Source organism: Piliocolobus tephrosceles, chromosome 2, assembly GCF_002776525.5.
Source record: "Piliocolobus tephrosceles isolate RC106 chromosome 2, ASM277652v3, whole genome shotgun sequence".
NCBI classification, from domain to species: domain Eukaryota; kingdom Metazoa; phylum Chordata; class Mammalia; order Primates; family Cercopithecidae; genus Piliocolobus; species Piliocolobus tephrosceles.
The window spans coordinates 30,233,242-30,255,991 of NC_045435.1; the positions used below are offsets into that span (position 1 = coordinate 30,233,242).

General features: G+C 42.1%; 1 protein-coding gene across 3 annotated transcripts in view; it reads right to left on the reverse strand.

The window, feature by feature from the left end:
- Positions 1-1,107: 1,107 nt before the first annotated feature.
- The window catches only part of DRD3 (dopamine receptor D3), a 52,251-nt gene continuing 30,608 nt past the window's right edge, over positions 1,108-22,750 (reverse strand). The window contains exons 3-7 of one of the 3 annotated variants that reach the window (XM_023210855.1): positions 21,464-21,606; positions 13,047-13,243; positions 4,692-4,827; positions 4,545-4,592; positions 2,245-2,441 (exon numbers count right to left, since the gene is read on the reverse strand). In XM_023210855.1, the coding sequence (XP_023066623.1) occupies positions 2,245-2,441; positions 4,545-4,592; positions 4,692-4,827; positions 13,047-13,243; positions 21,464-21,606 (721 nt within the window). Of the gene's footprint in view, positions 2,442-4,544; positions 4,828-13,046; positions 13,244-21,463; positions 21,607-22,750 lie in introns of all 3 variants that reach the window. The other 2 variants (XM_023210839.2, XM_023210847.1) reach the window with 2 other exon arrangements.

A 22,750-nucleotide genomic window follows, 5' to 3' on the forward strand; every position in this document is an offset into this window, starting at 1 on the left:
GAGTTCCTACCACGCTTACAGAGTAAATGGGCAAATACAAAAGCAGGAAGTGAGCTCCTTGAGGGCAGGAGCTGTGTTATTCATTGTTGTGTATCTAGAACCTGGGGAAGTGGCTGGCACTTTGCAGATACTACTTAGTGAGTCTCAGGGTCTGAGAGTACAGTCACACGTTGTTTAACTACAGGGATATGTTCTGAGAAATGCCTCATTAGGTGATCTCACTGTTGTGCAAACATCATATAGTGTACTTACACAAACCCAGATCATATGGCCTACTACACAATTTAGGCTATATGGTGTAGTCTATTGCCTCTAGGCTATAAACCCAGACAGCATGTAACTGTACTGAATATTGTGGGCAATTGTAACCCAATGGGGAGTATTGGTATAACTCATGTAGAAAAGATACAGTAAAAATATCATATAAAAGATAAAAAACGGTTCACCTATATAGGACTCTTACCATAAATGGAGCTTGCAGACTGGAAGCTGAGTTCAGCTGTTAAGACTGGGTGAGTCAGTGCGTGAGTGGTGAGTGGATGGGAAGGCCTGGGATATTGCTATATGCTACTATAGACTTTATCGACACTGTACACTCAGGCTACACTAAATTTATTTAAAAAGTTTTTCTTTCTTCAGTAATAAATTAATCTTGGCTTACTGTCCCTTTTTTACCTTATAAACTTAAAATTTTTTTTGACATTTTGGACTCTTTTGTAATAATACTTAGCTTAAAACACAATCACACTGGATAGCTGGACAAGAATATTTTCTTTCTTTATATACTTACTCTATATATTTTTTCTATTTTTAAAATTATTTTTTGCATTTCAAACTGCTTTTTTAAAAACTAAGACATAATCACACACATTAGCCTAGGCCTAAACAGGGTCAGGATCATCAATATCACTGTCTCCCACCTCCACACCTTGTCCCATTAGAAGGTCTTCGAGGGCGATAACACACAGGGAGCTGTCATCTCCTATAACAATGCTTTCTTCTGAAATACCTCCTGAAGGACTGCCTGAGGGTGTTTTATGATTGACTTTTTAAAAAAATAAGTAGAAGTACACTCTAAAATAATGGTGAAAAGTTTAGTATAGTAAATACATAAACCAGTAACATAGTCATTTATTATCATTATTAAGTATTATGTACTGTACACAATTGTATACTTTTACATGATTGGCAGCATCATTTTGTTTACAACAGCATCACCACAAACATATAAATAATGTGTTGAGCTATGATGTTGCAACAGCTATGACATCATCAAGCAATAGAAATTCTTCAGCTCCATTATTATCTTATGAGACCACCGTTGTATATGTGGTCCACTGTTGCCCAAAGTGTCATGATGTAGTCCACTATACTGGGTCCCTGTTAAGCAGAAATGGAGATGCCCTGGGTAGGAACACTTGGTAGTGTTGTGAAAAGCATATCTAAGGCATGTTCTGAACCATAAGGTTCAACAGTGAAACTACAATGGGATGTGTCATTCCGTCTTCAGATAATATCCCCATCTTGAATAATTCTGGAAGTTGAGACTCTGAGATTTCCTCTAGAGAGTAAAGGAATGGAATCAAAATGCCTTCTTAGCTAAAGCTAAAATACAAGGGTAGCAAAGTGTGAAATGAAGCCCCTGTCCCAATGTGGGACAGTGTTTCTCTTGCGGTGAGAAATTCACCTCACCAAATGTAGCCCATCAGATTCTACAGAGAGGTAGAAGCACTGGCCTTGCCATTCATATTTCCAGATACAGTGAAGGAAAGAAATGACCAAGAGGAATGAGCCCGTGAAAGTACAAGGTTAGCCTGACAGTTAATTAGAGGTTTGAAGGAAGACAGACTGGCTGTTCTAGAAGGTGGTTTACTGGCTGATTTCAAGGACCCCTGCAATTTGAGAATGATGAGATCTGTTCATTTTTCCTTCAGTGTGATGAATCATGCCTCCGATGACAATTTTGTGTGAGTCATGTTTTATCAGCTTCTTTCTGAATGATTGCTTATCACTCAGGAGCTCCCCAATCATTTGAAGATTGTCAGAATGAAGTCAGATTTTAGCTGGGGAGGTAGAATGTTCTGTTTTGGAGGACACATTTGGTTATACCTGACAAGCAGGGACGTCTTGGCTCCAGGAATCTTCTTCCTACTGCATGCCGGAGGACACTGCACAGTCTTTCTGAGTGGGCCGACAGCCTGGCAGCTAGAAATGGGTACAAGGAGTATTCCTTCCTCTCTTCCCTCAGCAAGACAGGATCTTGAGGAAGGCTTTCCGGAACTCGATATTGAAGGTGGTATAGATCACGGGGTTGAGGGCGCTATTCACATAGCCCAGCCATGTCGTGGCACTGTAAAGCTCTGGGGACACGTGGCATGTCTGGCAGTGGGTATTGAGAACATGGGTCAAGAAGAAAGGCAGCCAGCAGACAATGAAGGCCCCTAAGTTGCCAAAGAAGAGAGAAACTGGGTAAGGGATTTGCTTACTCCTTTTGTTATAACATGAGAATGACTCACGGTTGTCTACTTTATGCCAGCCACCAAGCTGGAAGTTTTGCATACCCACTTACTTTTTTTTATAACAACCCTAGGCTGGGTGCGGTGGCTCACTCTTGTAATCTCAGCACTTTGGGAGGCAGAGGCGGGTGGATCACCTGAGGTCAGGAGTACAAGACCAGTCTGGGCAACATGGTGAAACCCTGTCTCTACTAAAAATACAAAAATTAGCTTGTACAGGCATGGTGGTGCATGCCTATAATCCCAGTTACTCAGGAGGCTGAGGCAGGAGAATTGCTTGAACCCAGGAGACAGAGGTTGTGGTGAGCCAAGACTGCGCCATTGCACTCCAGCTTGGGTGACAGAGTAAGACTCCATCTCAAAAAAACAAAACAAAACAAAAGCAAAAAAACAAAACAAAACAAAAACCCCAATCTTATGAAGTAGGTGTGATTAGCCAAATTTTTTTAGGTGAGAAAACTGCATGCTAATGTTTTTGATTCACTTTGGCTTTTGTTACTAAATCAATTTTCTAGTTTAGTCTCTGGGTAGTTCTTTACTAATCTTTTTCTTTTCTTTTTCAATTCAATTCAGACATTTATTTAATGTCTACCTATGCAAAACATGATCCTAGGCACTGATAGGTATGAAGACCTTCAAGATGTGACTGACATAGTTTCTCAGCCTCCTTAGTACCCATTACATCTAGGAGTTCTAGTAAACTCCCTGATACAGGAGAGAGTTGGGGTTTGTCAGTGACACTGAACAGGATGAACTGCCTTCACTAACTCTATAGTGTACCTGTGATTTATTCATTTTTAATTTCTTTATTTAAATAAAGTTCAGGCTGGGCACAGTGGCTCACACCTGTAATCCCAGCACTTTGGGAGGCCAATGTGGGTAGATCACCTGAGGTCAGGAGTTCAAGTCCCAGCCTGATCAACATGGTGAAACCCTGTCTTTACTAAAAATACAAAAATTAGCTGGGCATGGTGGTGCATGCCTGTAATCCCAGCTACAAGGTAGGAGAATCACTTGAACCCGGGAGGCAGAGGCTGCAGTGAGCCAAGATCGTGCCATGGCACTCCAGCCTGGGTGACAGAGTAAGACTCTGTCTCAAATAAATAAATAAATAAATTTCATATTTTATGACTCTAAAAATTACCCCTGATTCTGGTGGGATGTGGTGGCTCACGTCTATAATGCCAGTGCTTTGGGAGGCTGAGATGGGAGGATTGCTTGACGCCATGAGTTTGAGACCAGACTGGGCAACGTAATGAGACCCTGTCACTACAAAAAACAAATAAAAATTAAAAAATTAACTGGTCATGGGGGCATACGCTTGTAGTTCTAGCTACTCGGTGGGCTCGGGCAGGAGGATTACTTGAACCCAGGAGTTCAAGGCTGCAGTGAGCTATGACTGTGCCACCGTACTCCAGCCTGGGCAACAAAGTCAGACCATGTCTCAAAAAAACAAAAACCAAAAAACCTTGATTGTATGCATTATGGAAAGCTTGGTAAATCAGATAAGTAGGAAAAAAGGAATAAACACCCACCACTCAAAGACAATTACTTTGGATATCTTGGTGAATTTCTTTCTAGTCTTTTTTACTCTGTATTTAAAATAATCTAGATTTTATCATACCATATCACAGTAGTGTTTTGCATCCCTATTTTTATCACTTAATATTTTAAAATAACTAAGCATTTATTAAATATCCAATATGTACCCAGTTTTATTGACTCATTATCTTATTTATTGTTTGATTTATGTGTTCTAGCTCCATATAATGGACAGCAAAACACAGCTCAGTTAAGTGGCTTGTTCAGCTTCATAAATTTTAGCCTAGGTCTTTTGAATTTCCACCAGAGTTAGCATTTATACACAAATACCTTTCAATTATACTGTGAACATTTGATAAATATTAGTGTCATCAAATTTCTAATTTCTGTCAAATGTGGCTACCTTAGCATCTTCCACCAGCTCCACTTAACACAACCTAACCCAACCCAATCCAACCCAACCAACTCAAGTCAACCCAAACTTACCAAGCACAATGGCTACCATCTGGGTTGCCTTCTTCTCCCGAAGTGGCACCCCCCGAGGTTGCAGGGGCCCCAGCTTCAGAGATGTTGATAATCTGCCATTGCTGAGTTTTCGAACCTCTAAGCTGAGCTTGGGTGCTATGGTGGGACTCAGGGAGTTCCGAGTCCTCTCCTCTCTTTTCAACTCTCCTCCTCTTTCTTGGAAGCCTGGTCCACCCAAGGCAGTGTCTTGGCAGATGCTGTAGTAACGCTTCAGCTCCAGATGTGCCCGGTCAGGAGAGAGGGTCTGCAGGTGCAACAAGAGGGAATCTTGACATTTCTGGGGGTATTGTTTATCTTCTGAATGTTCATGAAAGGTCCAGAGAATTCAAAGAAGGAAGTGGGGGAGCATAGTTGTGGGAAACCTACAAAGGGGACACCTGAGAGAGTGGTGGGACCATGAGAAGTTAAGGGAAATAAAATTTGCTTTAGACTTTAGAACTAAAAAACACCCACCATATCATCAGAGTGAACAGGCAATCTACAGAATGGGAGAAAATTTTTGCAATCTGTCCATCTGACAAAGGTCTAATATCCAGAATCTACAAGAAACAAACAAATTTGCAAGAAAACAAACAACCTCATTAAAAAGTGGGCAAAGGATATGAACAGACACTTCTCAAAAGAAGACATTTATGCAACCAATAAACATATGAAAAAAAGCTCATCATCACTGGTCATTAGATAAATGCAAATCAAAACCACAATGAGATACCATCTCACACCAGTTAGAATGGTGATCATTAAAGAGTCTGGAAAACAACATGGTGAGGATGAGGATAAATAGGCATGCTTTTACACTGTTGGTGGGAGTGTAAATTAGTTCAACCATTGTGGAAGACAGTGTGGCAATTCCTCACGGATCTAGAACCAGAAATACCATTAGACCCAGCAATCCCATTACTGGGATTACATTACTATTGGTAAATACCCAAAGAATTATAAATCATTCTACTGTAAAGACACATGCACATGTATGTTTATTGCAGCACTATTTACAGTAGCAAAGACTTGGAACCAACCCAAATACCCATCAATGATAGACTGGATAAAGAAAATGTGGCACATATATACCATAGAATACTATGCAGCCATAAAAAAGAATGAGTTCATGTCCTTTGCAGGAACATGGATGAAGCTGGAAACCATCATCCTCAGCAAACTAACATAGGAACAGAAAAGTAACCACCACATGTTCTCACTCATAAGTGGGAACTGAACAATGAGAACACATGGACACAGGGAGGGGAACATCACACACTGGGGCCTGTCAGGGGATGGGGGGCAAGGGGAAGGAGAGCATTAGGACAAATACCTAATGTATGCAGAGCTTAAAACCCAGATGATAGGTTGATAGATTCAGCAAACCACAATGGCGCATGTATACCTATGAACAAACCTGCACATTCAGCACACGTACCCCAGAACTTAAAGTTAAAAAAAAAAGCAGCACCCACCACATATAGAACATTTGATAATCACAACAGCCCCTTGAGCAGGGTAGCACAGAATTGTAGTCTGGCCTTTTTGAGTTAGAATGACCTGGTGATACAGAGAAACACATTAAGTGACACTGCTATGACATAAGCCCCAAAATGTGGAGTGTGGGAAACTCCACAAGACAAATGACTCAGTTTCTTCAACAAATAAAATTTAAACTTCCATTACAACAACTTCCATTATAACAACAGCGACAATACTTAACAGTTGCAAAATATGTGCCTTATTTGAATTTTGATTCAAATGAACCAACTGTAAAATAATTTACAAGATAATTGGGGAAATTTGAACATCGATTGGACATTTAGTGATATTAGAAACCTATTATTAATTTTCTAATGTAATGTGGTATTATGGTTATGTGTCTTATAAAACAGTCTGTATTCTTTTTTTTTTTTTTTTTCTGAGACGGACTTTCACTCTTGTTGCCCAGGCTGGAGTGCAGTGGCACGATCTCGGCTCACCGCAACCTCCGCCTCCTGGGTTCAAGAGATTCTCCTGCCTCAGCCTCCCAAGTAGCTGGGATTACAGGCATGTGCCACTGCACCTGGCTAATTTTGTATTTTTAGTAGAGATGGGTTTCTCTATGTTGGTCAGGCTGGTTGCAAACTCCTGACCTCAGGTGATCTGCCCACCTTGGCCTCCCAAAGTGCTGGGATTACAGGTGTGAGCCACTGCACCTGGCCAATGGTCTGAATTCTTTAGAGGATCTTGCAGAAATATTTTGGGTTGAAATAACATGGTGTTTAGGATTTGCTTCATAGCAATCCAGTGGGGATGTGCGAACACAGGCGGGATTGTAGATGAAATAAGATTGGCCACGAGCTGATCACTACTGAGGCTGCCTGATGGCTACTGGGGGTTTGTTATATTTGTCTTTCTACTTTTTTATTTTTGAAAACTTCCATTGCAGAAAGTTAAAAAAAGAAAACCCAGTATTTTCTTCTCAGCTTCCTTACTTAGTAGATGTATCTTTAGGCAAGTTAATTTAATATCTCTGAGCTTCATTTGTAAAACAGAAAAGAAATAGGGAAAAATGGGTTTGGGATGAGTAGCCTCCGAGAATGGAAAACTGAAGTATGTTAATTTTTCTGGTATGGACGGGGAGATGTGTGTGTGCCCAACTTGAACTTCTTTTCATGTTTGAAGAATCAAACCCTTGTGTAGGTCTCGAACAGGAGGCAGAACTCAACTCCTCAACTCACCTTACTGATGCCATAAAAGCCAGATATTCACTTCACACCTCCATCCCCATGCAGCTAGAACTCAGGCACATGCACCAAGCCCAGTCAACTGCAGATTCACTCCTGAGACTTTGAACTGGAACTTGTAAAGCAGGGAGACTTCAGAACTCCTCTAGTAGTGGTGACGTTCAATGTCCAGTGTCCTAGGTCTTCTAACCAGATAATTTCTTAGGCATGAAAAGCATCTTTCTGAAGCTCTTCTTCAGCCTTCTCATTGAGCCTGTGAGCCACCTGATAGCTCTCCACTAAATTTGTTTTCTACATAAGTTAGTCAGTGTCAGCAACCAAAACCCCTCACTTTGGTTTCCTTAGTTCAAGGAAGCAGTTTTCTAGATACACAGAGCTGGCACATTGTACATACTCAGAATGAATGAATGAATGAATGCAAGGTGTCTTCAAGATGATTTAGTGTTATTTATTTATTTATTTATTTATTTGTTATTTTTAGTAGAGATGAGTTCTTGCTATGTTGGCCAGGCTGGTCTCGAATTCCTGGGCTCAAGTGATCCTCCTGTCTTGGCCTTCAGAATTGTTGGGATTACAGGTGTGGAGCCACTATACCCAGCCAATTTAGGTTTTTAAATATTTATTTATTTATTTATTTACTGAGACAAAGTCTCACATGTCACCCAGGCTGGAGTGCAGTGGCATGATCTCGGCTCATTGCAACCTCTGCCTCCCGGCTTCAAGTGATTTTCCTGCCTCAGCCTCCTTAGTACCCATTACATCTAGGAGTTCTAGTAAACTCCCTGATACAGGATAGAGTTGGGATTTGTTAGTGACACTGAACAGGATGAACTGCCTTCACTAACTCTATAGCGTACCTGTGATTTATTCATTTTTAATTTCTTTTCTTTTTTTTTTTTTTGAGACAGAGTCTCGCTCTGTTGCCCAGGCTGGAGTGCAGTGGCCGGATCTCAGCTCACTGCAAGCTCCGCCTCCTGGGTTTATGCAATTCTCCTGCCTCTGCCTCCCGAGTAGCTGGGACTACAGGCGCCCGCCACCTCGCCCGGCTAGTTTTTTGTATTTTTTAGTAGAGACGGGGTTTCACCATGTTAGCCAGTATGGTCTCGATCTTCTGACCTCGTGATCCGCCCGTCTCGGCCTCCCAAAGTGCTGGGATTACAGGCTTGAGCCACCGCGCCCGGCCCATTTTTAATTTCTTTATTTAAATAAAGTTCAGGCTGGGCACAGTGGCTCACACCTGTAATCCCAGCACTTTGGGGGGCCAATGTGTGTAGATCATCTGAGGTCAGGAGTTCAAGTCCCAGCCTGACCAACATGGCGAAACCCTGTCTTTACTAAAAATACAAAAATTAGCTGGGCAGTGGGATTACAGGTACCCACCACCACACCTGGCTAATTTTTGTATTTTTAGTAGAGATGGGGTTTCACTATTTTGGCCAGGCTGGTCTTGAACTCCTGGCCCCAAGTGATCCACCCGCCTCAGCCTCCCAAAGTGTTTGGATTACAAGCATGAGCCACCATGCCTGGCCTACAGTTTTTTTAAAAAATTGTACTCCACAGAGGTATTCTTCGGAATTCTAGAATAATATACATTTTTTTCTTGAAGATATTAAAAATTCATATATAATAATTTTACATATTTATGGGGTAAATGCAATATTTTGATACATGCATACAATGCGTAATGATCAAATCAGGCTAGTCATTGCTTCAAACAATTATCATTTCTTTGTGTTGGGAGCATTTCAAATATTTTCTTCTAGGTGTTCTGAAATATATAAAAACTGCTGTTAAGTACAGTCACTCTACGGTGCTATTAGACACTAGAACTTGTTCCTTCTATTTAATTGTATGTTTGTACCCAAGAATCCACCTCTCTTCCTTGCCCCTTCCCCCATCTCCTTCCTAGCCTCTGGTAACCATGAATCTACTCTCTATTTTCATGATAACCACTTTTTTTTTTAGCTCCCATAGGTGATTGAGAACATGTGATATTTATCTTTCTATGTCTGGCTTATTTCACTTAACATTACCTCAAGTCAAGAGAATATGTATTTAAAATTTTTTGGTTTTATTTTGATGGCATTTTCTAATAATTAAAATAAGCATATCTCATTTTATCTGAATGCCTATTTACAATCGAGATTATGGTGGGTTTTGTTTTTGGTGTTGTTTTGTTTTTTGTGGTTTTTTTTTTTTTGTTTTTGAGACGGAGTCTCCCTCTGACGCCCAGGCTGGAGTTTAGTGGTGCAATCTCAGCTCACTGCGACCTCTGCTTCCCGGGTTCGAGTGATTCTTGTGCCTCAGCCTCCTGAGTAGCTGGGATTATAGGTGCATGCCACTACGCCCGGCTAATTTTTGTATTTTTTTAAGTAGAGTTGGGGTTTCACCATGTTGGTCAGGCTGGTTTCAAACTCCTGACCTTGTGATGTGCCTGCCTTGGCCTCCCAAAGTGCTGGGATTACACGCATGAGCCACGATACCCGGCCCCAAGATTATGTTTATAACTAAACTGGCACCTACTGATCTTCTTAAAGTGACAATATTTGACTTCTAACGCATTATTTCTGAAACTAGGGGATGGGAAACAAATTCTTGGGATTGCCTAAGAAATCTCATATTTAGCTGGATGTAGTGGATGAGATGAGAGGATTACTTGAGCCCAAGAGTTCAAGGCTGCAGTGAGCTGTGATCACACCACTGCACTCCAGCCTGGGGAACAGAGTGAGACTCTGTCTCAAAAAACAAAAAAACAAAAAACAAAACAAAAAAAAACTCAGATTTGAAAACATTGATCTAGTATACTCTGTTTCCATTTTACAGATATGGAAATTCCGTCCTATAGTAGGAAAATGATTCTTCCAAGATTATATATTGGTGAGTGTATTTTTCAGCTCTGTGCAAAACCTGTTCACTACTTCCATGACTGACATGAGGAAACACCGGATTCCTCTGGGTCTGGCTGGCAGAGCCCTCCACTCCCAGATGGCAGGACAGAACCTAATTCTCCACACTCTTGGAAATGCCAGCCTGTTGGCTGTCCCATCTCTTGTTTGTATCCAATATTTTTCCTCCTTTTGGCCTTGAAGCCTCCTCAGACCTTGGATCAGCCATAGGCAACTTTGAGCTGCATAGCTATTATCATTTAAAATGATTATCTCCAATTACTATAGCAGGCCTGTGTAAAAAGTCATTAACTATACTGAGATTGAACAAAGCTCAGACCTTAATTATTACAAATTTTTGAAGTTTTATTTCTAATGTGGAATTCAGAGAGAGGAATACTGTTCTTATATCTAACACCTCCAGATTCCATTCTGCACTCTGCTAGCTGGGCAGCACTGCACTCTGCTAGCTGGCAGAGCTGCACTCTGCTAGCTGGCTTGAATTGCAAGAACAAGACTAATGGTGACCATGAAATTGTCTTCGTTTTTCCCACATTCAGTAGTAAATATGGCACTTGAAATTTTTCCTTTCTCTGCCTGGTTTTTGCTCTGCCCATGTGTGTTCCCTTGACGTCTGTTTCCTCTAATGCAGGTGGCCTTGGATGGCATTGTCACACTGTGTGCAAGAGTCATTGGCTCCAGTCACTAAGGTCAAGCCCAATAGTCTTATGCTTTCTGAATTATCATCTGATGAATTCTATTCTGCAGCTTAAATTAGAAGGCATTTCAGATCTTGTCTTATAGATATATGTGTGGGAATCAGGGCAAGATTTCATTCTGGGGTGATAGTAGAATCAAGATAAGCCAGTATTGTGGCAAAAGGTCTCTTATTCTTTCTCTATGATCAAAGACATGGCCCACTTACCATTTTTCCTGTGGCATCTGATGGAAATAGGGCCCTTACTAAAAACTGCCGAATGGGGTGCAGCTGCAGACAAGAAGACTAGGGGTGGGGGGTTGAAGGAGGAACAGTCAGTTGTGGGTCTAGCCATGTCATAGGTAGCCATGTGACATAATAATATTTTGAATGCAATACTTTCATATCCTCAGCCTTGGGTCTTGATCTTCTCTTTCATGGGGATTAATAGTCTTGTTTCACTCAAGTCTTGGGACTTCAGCTTAAGAGTCTGGCCTTCATTCATACTTTTGACATCATCAAAGACCTCAAGAGGTCATCAAAGATAATCTAGGTCATCAGACCGGGCGCTTACGCCTGTAATCCTGGCACTTGGGGAGGTTGAGGTGGGCAGATCATTTGAGGCCGGGTGTTAGAGACCAGTCTAGCCAACATGGCAAAACCCTGTCTCTACTAAAAATACAAAAATTAGCCAGGTATGTTGGTGGGCACCTGTAATCCCAGCTACTCAGGAGACAGAGGCACGAGAATGTCTTCAACCCAGTAGGCACAGGCTGCAGTGAGCTGACATCATACCACTGCACTCTAGTCGGGGTGACAGAGCGAGACTCTGTCTCAAAAAAAAAAAAAAAAAAAAAAAAAAAAGATTATCTAGGTCATCAAAGATTAATCTAGACACCCAAATTGGATCTGCCTTCAAGATCAAACTCAACTCTTACTCTGTCTATGGAGCCATTTCCTGAGTGTATTAGTCTGTTTTCATGCTGCTAATAAAGACATATCTGAGACTGGGTAGTTTATAAAGAAAAAGAAGTTTAATGGATTCACAGTTCCATGTGGCTGGGGAGGCCTCACAATCATGGTGGAAGGTGAAAGGCATGTCTTACATGGCAGCAGACAAGAGAAAATTTGTGCAGGGGAACTCCTCCTCATAAAACCATCAGATCTCGTGAGACTTATTCACTATTATGAGAACAGTAGGGGAAAGACTCACCCCCATCATTCAGTTACCTCCCACTGGGTCCCTCCCATGACACGTGAGAATTGTGGGAGCTACAATTTGAGATGAGATTTGGGTGGGGACATAGCCAAACCATATACTAAGCATATTGGTTTTTCTCTTCTATAGCCTCCAGAGCACTTCATAATTGAGTGCTTAATTGTCTTCACCTCACATTTGGCAAACATCCTATTCATCTCTGGGCTCTTCATTCACTTTGAGTGGAGGGGTGCTTTATTTGCTTGTCTAGATTCTAAGCTCCATGAATGCAGAGGCTGTTTAATGTTACCACTGTCCCTTCCCTAGTAGATTTCAAGTGATCGGTATATATCCATTCATGCTTCAAGTACACCGTGGGAAAGCTACTAAGTGCCAGGCAATGGGGTAAGGAGAAATTAAAGCCCTAGAAATTGGAAGATCATCGCAGAGGCAACGATATTTCTTTTCAGAGCCTAGAAAGAGCCAGTAAAATGCTTTATCAGCACCATATCCCACCAGCTTGTCAGTTCCTTGACACAGGGACAGATTCAGTAAGGAAAAAAGGTTTTGATGGACCCCAGTGATCCCTGGGATGAGTGTTTTAGACAAAAAGTCAGTTCTGGGAACCCACCAGCAGTGCAAGGTACAACTGCTGCACTTAAACTTCAAAACCTGTGGGACATCTGAATTGCTGCCCATTTGGGGAAAATGAACGACTTTGAAGGGAAGCAGAACAAGCCCAGGAGCTATCCAAACACTTTGCCAGGTAAAGTAGGCTCTAGAGACAACTATCAATGTTTTCTTGAGATTGGATTTCCTACCTTCAAAGCACAGCCAATATTAGCAGATTCCAAAGTGGGTGTCAGATTTGTGTCTCCAATGTAGCTAAACGGCAAAATCATGCACTGCTGGACACAGGCTGGGAAGTCAGGAGATTGTGTGTTGTCTTCCCTCTACCCACTCCAGGGTGCTTACTTGTTGAGGGAAGCCAGGCCTGACACTGTTGCACTGACTATTCTGTCGAGTGAGGATCCTTTTCCGTCTCCTTTGTTTTAACACCACATAGATTCTGGCATAGACAAGGACGGTCACTCCAAAGGGCAAGTAGAAGGACACCACTGAAGAGTAGATGACAAAATCAGGGTTGGAGATGGAGCAGACAGTGGGGTCCCCTGTGGATAAGAAGGGGGAAGGTAAAGCAGTTAGCAAGTATCAGAACTCAGTAGGGAGGGTAAAACATGGCCCCATGTCACGCTTGGTGCCCACACCTTCTGCTGCATAGCAGGTGGGGAGGATGCAGTCTCAGATACATATACTGTCAGGTCAGTGAGGGTAGAAGATCTAATTCATCTTTGAGTTTCTCATAGTTTATTTAAAAAGAAAATTTACCAACAATCATGTTCCAGACACTGGGGCTACAAAGATGAATGAGACACTATGTCTGCTCTCAAGGGAGCAAACAGTCTAGATAGACAATCCCTTTCATAGGATGTCACAAGTGTCACACAGAGACATGCAGCCTGGAAGGCTGGGGAGAGCATTACAGGGCAACAGGGCAGAGGCTCCCAGGAGGGATGCAGCCCCCAGAAAAGGGCCTGCTGCTGTGGAGGCATTCGAGAATTGTTGGAATGCAATGAAAGGAAGAAGCCTTATTTGCTGAGAATGCCAGTTCTCCAATTTTGAATCTGGGATGGAGGGCAGGTGGTAGCTGAATACAAGACAGAGATTTGATTTTTCAGGGAATCCCATCACTTGTTACAGATGGGATGGGGAAAAGGCAGGTAGTGATATTGTGACATGGAGAATGTGCATTTAGAAGGGTCTTTGTCCCTGCTTTATGTCCTGAAATGTTCCTGCCATTTCTCCTTGGGAGGTCCCTGTAGCTTTGCCTTCTTCATAGCAGATACTGAGATTCCTCCAAGGCCCAAGATGGGCCTGAAATGTGCCCCATCTTGAAAAAGAAAAGCAAAGCAAACTAATATCTGCCAAGCGATGAGCCAAGAGCTTTGTACACCTTATCGTACCTAATAATTATGGCAATATTATATGAGGCAGGTGCCATTACCGTCTCTCTTCTCAGATGAGCAGACTAAAACTCAGAGAGGTTCAGTAAGTAGCCCGAGGTTGCACTTGAAAAATATGTTCCTGCAGCCAGTTTTATGCCCAAGCCAATGTTCTTTCTGTAGTTTCAACTCCTCATCCCCCTTTACTATTGTGACATGGAACATCTGTGCTTCATCCAGCACTGTCAGCAACAACTGTTGGTACACCCAGCCAGTCTTCATAATGGGTTGGGGATTCTCCAACCCCAAAGTTGGCCTTGGAAGATGAAGCCTTAGGTGTGGGCTGGTGGGGAGAGGGCAGTGGCCATGTAGGCTTCTTATTCTGCTTCTTGGTTTTCTGAGGTAGGTGGAAGTCAGAGAACCCTAAGTGTGAGATTCAGGCCTGCTATTTATTAACTGTGTGATCTTGGACACGTTTCTTTTATTTATTTATTTATTTATTTATTTATTTATTTATTTATTTATTTAGATGGAATTTCACTCTTGTTGCCCAGGCTGGAATGCAGTGGTTCGATCTCAGCTCACCGCAACCTCCACCTCCCAGGTTCAAGCGATTCTCCTGCCTCAGCCTCCTGAGTAGCTGGGATTACAGGCATGGGCCACCATGCCCAGCTAATTTTTTTGTATTTTTAGAAGAGACGGGGTTTTTCCATGTTGGTCAGGCTAGTCTTGAATTCCCGACCTCAGGTGATCCACCCGCCTTGGCCTCCCAAAGTGCTGGGATTACAGGCGTGAGCCACTGCGCCCAGCCGACACGTTTCTTAAATATGCAAAGCTTCAGTTTTATTAACTGTTAAAAAAAAAAAAAAAGGATAGAAATATTGTATAGTAGTTGTGAGAATTAATGAGAATAAATGATAGCTATTATTTATATTTATTTGTTATTTATTATTTCTCTCCCTGAGCTTTTTGAACTGAAAGGGAAGGTATCATCTGGAATGGAAATTTGGAGACAGACTTACAGGGAACAATGTTTGTGGGAGAAGGAAGTGAATAAAAGCTAAGAACTAAAATGAAAAGAGTGTGCTCAGTGATGCATTTTAATGACAACCTTGCCACTAGAATCTTTACAAGCTACTCCTAAATTCTCTGGTTCTCTGAAGAGGAGGTAAAATTCAGGTGAATTTCCTGTTGCTTCACCAATGCCTGTGTCATCATCCTTTAGAAAATGGCTCACAGGGGCCAGGCACGGTGGCTCATGCCTGTAATCCCAGGGCACTTTGAGAGGCCGAGGAGGGTGGATCACAAGGTCAGGAGTTCAAGACCAGCCTAACCAATATGGTGAAACCTCGTCTCTACTAAAAATACAAAAATTAGCTGGGCATGGTAGTGCGTGCCTGTAATCCCAGCTACTCAGGAGGCTGAGGCAGGAGAATCGCTTCAACCCGGGAGGTGGAAGTTGCAGTGAGCCGAGATTACACCACTGCACTCCAGCCTGGATGATGGAGCAAGACTCTGTCTCAGAAAAGAAAAGAAAAAGAAAGAAAGAAAGAAAGAAAGAAAGAAAATGGCTCATAGGCTCTGTGTAGTTCACCAAATTGGCATCTCCTGGTATTCAGGGGTGATGGAGTTGGCAAGAGGGATGGGGTGGCAGCGCATGGTCTTTCAGAATCTCTAGGGAGCCATGTTGGTGGTGATCCATCCCTTCTCTGAAGTCAGCTTTTCTGTTGTCAGCGTCTGACAATAGACTATTCTACTATTCTTTTAACATTTTGTGCAACTAAGCTCCCCCTCCCCCAACCTAGCTCCAGTGCTCTGAAAACTAGGTGAGATGTTCTATTGATGAATTCAAATAAATGGCACTCCTTCATTTCCTTCTTTTAAAGGTGGTTTTAAATCCTGCCTATCATGAGGAGGCATTTCACATGTCTCACGTGTGAGAAGAGGCCAGCAGGGTGGCACTGCCCATCTTGTTGCCATCTTTGGTGTCCCGGATATTCCCTGTTGGTCCCTCCACCTAACTTTCTACCTTTTCCTACCCACTCTGGGTTCTGGGAGGCTGACCTCTAAATTTTATGTATGAGCTATCTCTTTTAAAAAGTCAGGGTCAGAAGGGGGTATGATATGCTTCTATTTGTGTAAAAATGAATACACATACACATAAATAAACATATATGTGTATGGACATGCACACTGTTGCAAGCATTATCTTGCATGAATATTGTTTGTTTCTAGGGAGGGAGATGGCAGAATTTAGTAATCTGGGGTGGAAAGGAGACCTACATATAAGTATATATGTATCCCATGACACCTTATGAATGTTTTATGTGCAAACATTTATTTCTCCATTAAAAATATCGAAAGAGAGAGTTGAGAGGGCAGATAGCTATTTCAGGGTCCCTAGTCAACGAAGGCTCTCACATATAATCACAGAACCTGCATTACCATCCCTTCCTTCCTCCCCTATCTAAGCAAACTGCTTTCCTTCCTTAGATCAAGCATTGCAGCCTCTTCCAGAATGTCCCCACTGCAGGCAGAGTGACACTGGAGGTGGGTGGCCAATGAGTAGGGCCTGCCCCAGCCCCCAGCAGGCCTGGCCCTGGGTGTGTGTGTGTCCTGTTGGCAGGGCACAGTGATGCGCCACACAGCAGCAGTTCTGAAATCTTCTCTGCTGTGTGCCAAAGAAGGCAATAAGGCCCCCCAGAAGCTGGCTTCCCCAGGAGATGAGGTGCCTTGCTTTGATGATTTAATGGCAAGAGTGTTGTTTTGTTAGCACAATAGTTATTGAGCAAATGCATAAACAGTAAATAAATGAGCAAAATGTACAGATGAGCATTTTATGTAAACACATGAGCAGTCACTGACCACAGGATAATGGAGAAGGCCTGTCCCGGGGGAGGGGCGGTTACTGCTCCTCTGAGATTAGAGATGCTTATCCCAACTAATCTCAACATTTCAGGAAGAAAGGATGATGATGAAGAGTCATCTATTTACTCATTCAACAAATTTTATGGAGCACCTACTATGTTTAAAGCACTGTGCTGGGTGAAAAAGACAAAGGCGTCTATGAGGCTTTTGCAGGCTGTCTTGGGAAACTGAGCCCCACCATAATGTGAACAGCTTGGCTCAGAGCAGGTTTACTTGAAAGATTCATGAACTTCAAACTAATTGACAGATTTGACCCCAACTTGATTCCAAAGACATGTGGTGCCAATGAATCTGAGTTTAGGATGAGCCTATTATTCTTTTAACTTTGTGCTTCTACTATTCTTTTAACTTTTTGTGCAACTAAGCTCCCCCTCCCCCAACCTAGCTCCAGTGCTCTGAAAACTAGGTGAGCTGTTCTATTGATGAAATCAAATAAATGGCACTCCTTCATTTCCTTCTTTCAAAGGAAAATCAAGCCAGCTGATACAGTTTTCTTAACTTTAAGTTTCTCCTCCCTTAAAGGGTTCTTAAACCCTTATCACCAGCTTATTCACTCTTTGCTTATTTATTCTAGATTTTTAAAAATAACACAATAGCTTTCTGATTTAGCAGGAATTTAAATACTAGTTATTTTTCTTATCTATGCAATGAAAGGGTTGGGCTGCTCATTCAGGGATCTTCAGTTTCCTTTGGCACCAGCACACCATGCTCTGCTGTATCAGGGTCTGTTGATGATGTGAAAATTGCCCAGACTGCTGGGCCTCTGCTGGGAGTTAAGGCAACCCTGGCCAGCCAGGCCCCCGCCTCGGAACTCTCTCACCCAAAACCCTGCCTCATGTTGACCTTTTATCTGAGAACAGGAGCAACTCCAAGTTGGAAGAGACTGAAGTTCAACTTTTCTGTATCTTATGTTCTCTAATAATTCACAATTGCACGTGGCAGCCCTTGGCATTAAAAAGAAGAGCTCTGCCAGAAAGTTCTTTTTTGTGTTGCACTTATTAGTGGAAGTCCAGCTGCTTCCAATATCAGGTGTTATTGGCAGGATCCTGCCCTCTCCCCCTCTATTTTTCACAGAAGGAGTAGAAAAAAATGACTGAGAAGAGTCCTTTATATTGGGCTTTCAAATGAACTTGGAAACTTCCTTATAAATGAGATAATTGCTGCAGGAACCCACATCTATCAAGATAATGAAGCTGTACAGTGAAGGTCAGCTTGAGGCAGAGGAGGACAGCTGGGCCTGAGCTTCACTTACTAAGTCCCCTAACTGTGTTCTAGGAAGGGGCGACTGATCTCTAAAACCATCAGCAGAACTCTTATGGCTGCAGATGTATAGTTACATTTTGATGTATAAACTTTTCCAGTAAATAATAGCAACCATAACACCAGCTAATATTTACTGAGCTCCTACAATGGAACCTGACACTTTGACACAGTAAATGAATAATTGGAGGGCTTGCTAGAGTGCTATTAATACACTTAAAAGTAAAAGAGAGAGATTGTGAGAGATGAGGGAGAAGTGAGAGCGCATATGCTGTCACAGGCCTTTTCTGCCTTCTCAATTCTGTATTCGAAAATCCTTTTGGAAAAAAATTTTCCTGAATTTTGTTTCTGGAACAATAATGATCTCACTGGTGGCAACAACACTGCAATTCATCATTCTTCTTCACTCTGGATGTCGACGTTAACCGAGAACTTGGTCTAATGTCAGAATTTGGAACTCTTTCAACTGTTTCCAGTGTGATGTGTCTGTGAGTGAATAAGACCGCCTCCACCAAGAATGAGTCAGGGGAACCACGGTCAGCCCAGTTGATGTTGGCAGGGATTTGCTGTTGGCTAGCGGGTAAGCAGTGCCTTGGTCTAGCAGTGGTGAGTTTCCCACACTAGAAATTCCAACTAACAATGTATTTTCATATAGAAATAAGGTTACAGAAGGTGACTTAGTTATCAGACTAACCCATAAAGCACATTTAGCATTCACCAAAAATGATATTTTAGTGCCACAGAGTCAGCCTCTATAGCTGTGTTGAGATGTTGCTTTGTACTGGGCAATGTATGCGTGTACACACGTGTTTGTGTGTATAAAGTGTCATTTAGTTAACATAACAAAGTAATGAATGGTAAACAGTAATGCAAAGATAACAACACCGTAATTTAAGAATAGCCTGGGTTAAACAGGCAAATATTTGTTGATAAGTTGGCTAGTTACCCTTTACTGTGGCAGAGAAACAAGCCAGGCTTGAGTAGGTAGTACGTGCTTGGCATATTTACATATGTTATCCCAATTTAATCCTCATTTAATTGCAAAAATCTCTATGAAGAAGGTAGAGTGGAGTTATATGTAGGCTTAGATTCTAAAGTCAACAAATAAAGTGAAAATTACATAGACTCCAAATTTGCTTTGAAAATCTGAATCACATATAAAGATATAAAGATATACATGGTTTTATTATAACCATGAAGAGTAATAAGGTGTATGATACATATAGTAATATATCATATATTGTAGAGTTCCTATGGAACATATAATTTTAGAGATAAAATTGCTGGGCTTATTTGTAGGGGGTCATATATATATAAATAAATATTAAAAATCTCTTAACTAAATATGTAGATCAAGTTCACATATTTTAATTTGCTCAAGTGTATGCTCCACTGTAATTTTATCCCACGTTTACCAATGAGGAACTCAGAGAAGTTAAGTAACTTGTTTAAGGAGAGACAGCTAGTAAGTCTGGACTTTGGAGTTTGGACTTAGATTTTACTTGCTCCAGAGCCTATACCTATCTTCCAAAATATATTTTGACTTCTAAATCATTGTCCAGCAAATGACACTTGGAAGATTACTTAAAGTTAGAATTTGCCCGTCTTTATATGTAATATGTTACATATAGTATCTGCATATACACAAGCACGTGGCTATGTGGCTAGTACATATATACTAGAAATTTACAAACCTGGAATATAGGCATTGAATGAATCAATTCAAATGGACAAAATGAGAAATCCAGATGACCACTGGAACACTTATCAAGCAGTTTTCCCTCAGCACTCAGTGTATATTGTCAATACCCATCATGATATTGTGTGTGTTAATACCTTTCATTTGACACATTCAATTACTGAGGCTGGCCGAGTGCGGTGGTTCATGCTTATAATCTCAGCACTTTGGGAGGCCGAGGCAGGCTGATCACTTGAGGTCAGGAGTTCGAGACCAGCCTGGCCAACACGGTAAAACCCCTTTTCTATTAAAAATACAAAAATTAGTAGGGCATGGTGGTGGGTTCCTGTAATCTCAGCTGCTTGGGAGGCTGAGGCAGGAGAATTGCTTGAACCCAGCAGGTGGATATTGCAATGAGCCGAGATTGTGCCATTGCACTCCAGCCTGGACAACAGAATGAGACTTGGTCTCAAAAAAAAAAAAAAAAAAAAAGAAAAAAGAAAAAAAATTTACTGAGGCCAAAAGATGGACATGGTACAAACACAGAAGGCACTGATTCATCTGAGGTATTGGTGTCATGCTTAAAATCCTGAGCATTTCAGATATATACATTGTCCATCCATCCATCCATCCATCCATCCATCCATCCATCCATCCATCCATCCATCCAGTAGATGTACCATGTGCCAAGCAACTTACCCAGAATTTTTTTTTTTTTTTTTGAGATGGAGGCTTGCTGTCCCTCAGGCTGGATTGCAGTGGCGCAATCTCGGCTCACTGTAAGCTCTGCCTGCCGAGTTCACGCCATTCTCCTGCCTTGGCCTCCTGAGTAGCTGGGACTACAGGTGCTCGCCACCACGCCTGGCTAATTTTTTGTATTTTTAGTAGAGACAGGGTTTTACCGTGTTAGCCAGGATGGTCTTGATCTCCTGACCTTGTGATCCACACGCCTCGGCCTCCCAAAATGCTGGGATTACAGGTGTGAGCCACCGTGCCCGGCCCAGAATTTTTGTATTAAAAATAGGAAATACACTCTTCAGCAATTTGGGAATCAATACTGGTTAGTTCTGAAGAATTGGAAATTATTCTTATTGAGTAAAAAGTTAGAAGTATATATCCTGCTATAAGACTTTTATAATGTGTTATTTGCATTGTAGGTCTGTTATGAATTGTTATCTTTTTATTAGCAAACCTTGCCTGAATTATTAATATGTATCTTGGTTTTTTTAACTGGTACATTTCTGCAAATGAATACAATGACATTTCTTTCAAAATAAAGATGAGCCAGACTTTTCATTAATTGGGGCAGAACTTTACCCCCGTGCCAATAATTGATGAGGTTTTGCTTTATATTTTATTCATAACCCACAAAGGCCAAAGCTTTGCATTCTGTGGCATTCTCATTTAATTGCAAAGTACACTGACCGGGGGTCAGAAATTTCAGGGCTGAGCACAACTCACAGCCAGTCATTCAGGTGTGCTGTGAGTCACATGGATGCTAGAAGTGAAGCCATCATTGTTACCTGTGGTATTAGAGCCAAACAGAAGAGGGCAGGACACAGCAAAGGCCAGTACCCAGACGGCCGTGATCATGAGGGTCACGCGCCGACAGGAGCTCTGTCCCGTGCCATGCTGGTAGTGAACGGGCATGACCACTGCGGTGTACCTGAAAAAGCAAGGGAGAGGGGATAGGCATGGTGAGATGGAATGGGATACTTTTCTTTCTTTGTTGTTGTTGTTTTTGGAGACAGGGTCTCACTCTGTCACCCAGGCTGAAGTGTAGTGGCATGATCACTGTTCACTGCAGTTCAACTCCTGGGATCAGATCCTCCTACCTCAGCTTCCCGAGTATCTAGGATTATACGCCTATGCCACCATGCCTGCCTAATTATTATTTTTTTTTTGTAGAGATGGGGTCTTACTTTGTTGCCCAGGCTGGTCTCAAAATCTTGGGCTCAAGCAACTCTCTGGCCTCAGCCTCCCAAAATGCTGGGATTACAGGCGTGAGCCACCAAGTCCAGTGAGGGGATCTTTTCAAAAGACCAGATGAAAGAAGTTAGTAGAGAAATAATCAGGTTGATACATATGGCATGAGAAATATAATTTAGTTAGAGGAAGAGAGAAAAGCAGAAAGATCAAAAATAGCAGAAGGGTTGAGATAAGATAAATGAAGAACTTATTGAGGGAGATGAATAGAAAAAGGGAAGAATAAAAAAGTTAACACAGGCAGGGTGCGGTGGCTCAAGCCTGTAATCCCAGCACTTTGGGAGGCCGAGACGGGTGGATCACGAGATCAGGAGATCGAGACCATCCTGGCCTACACCGTGAAACCCCGTCTCTACTAAAAAATACAAAAAACTAGCTGAGTGAGATGGCGGGCCCCTGTAGTCCCAGCTACTCGGGAGGCTGAGGCAGGAGAATGGCGTAAAACCCGGGAGGCGGAGCTTGCAGTGACCCGAGATCGCGCCACTGCACTCCAGCCGGGACGACAGCGCGAGACTCCGTCTCAAAAAAAAAAAAAAAAAAAGTTAACACAGCACCACTGGATTGCTGGAGAGCTTCTTTACCGGTTCTGCCTGATCGCCCAGCATAACCGGCCTTACCGTCACACACTCTTCACTCTGAATGCTCTGGGTGCTGGTCTGTGTGCCTTTACCATCTCCTGCAGGTTTTCAGACAATGAAAGAACATACCTAAAGAGGATGTTTACCCCCTGCTTATATCCTAATATAAATTATTATTATTATTATTATTATTATTTTTTTTTTTGAGACGGAGTCTCGCTCTGTCGCCCGGGCTGGAGTGCAGTG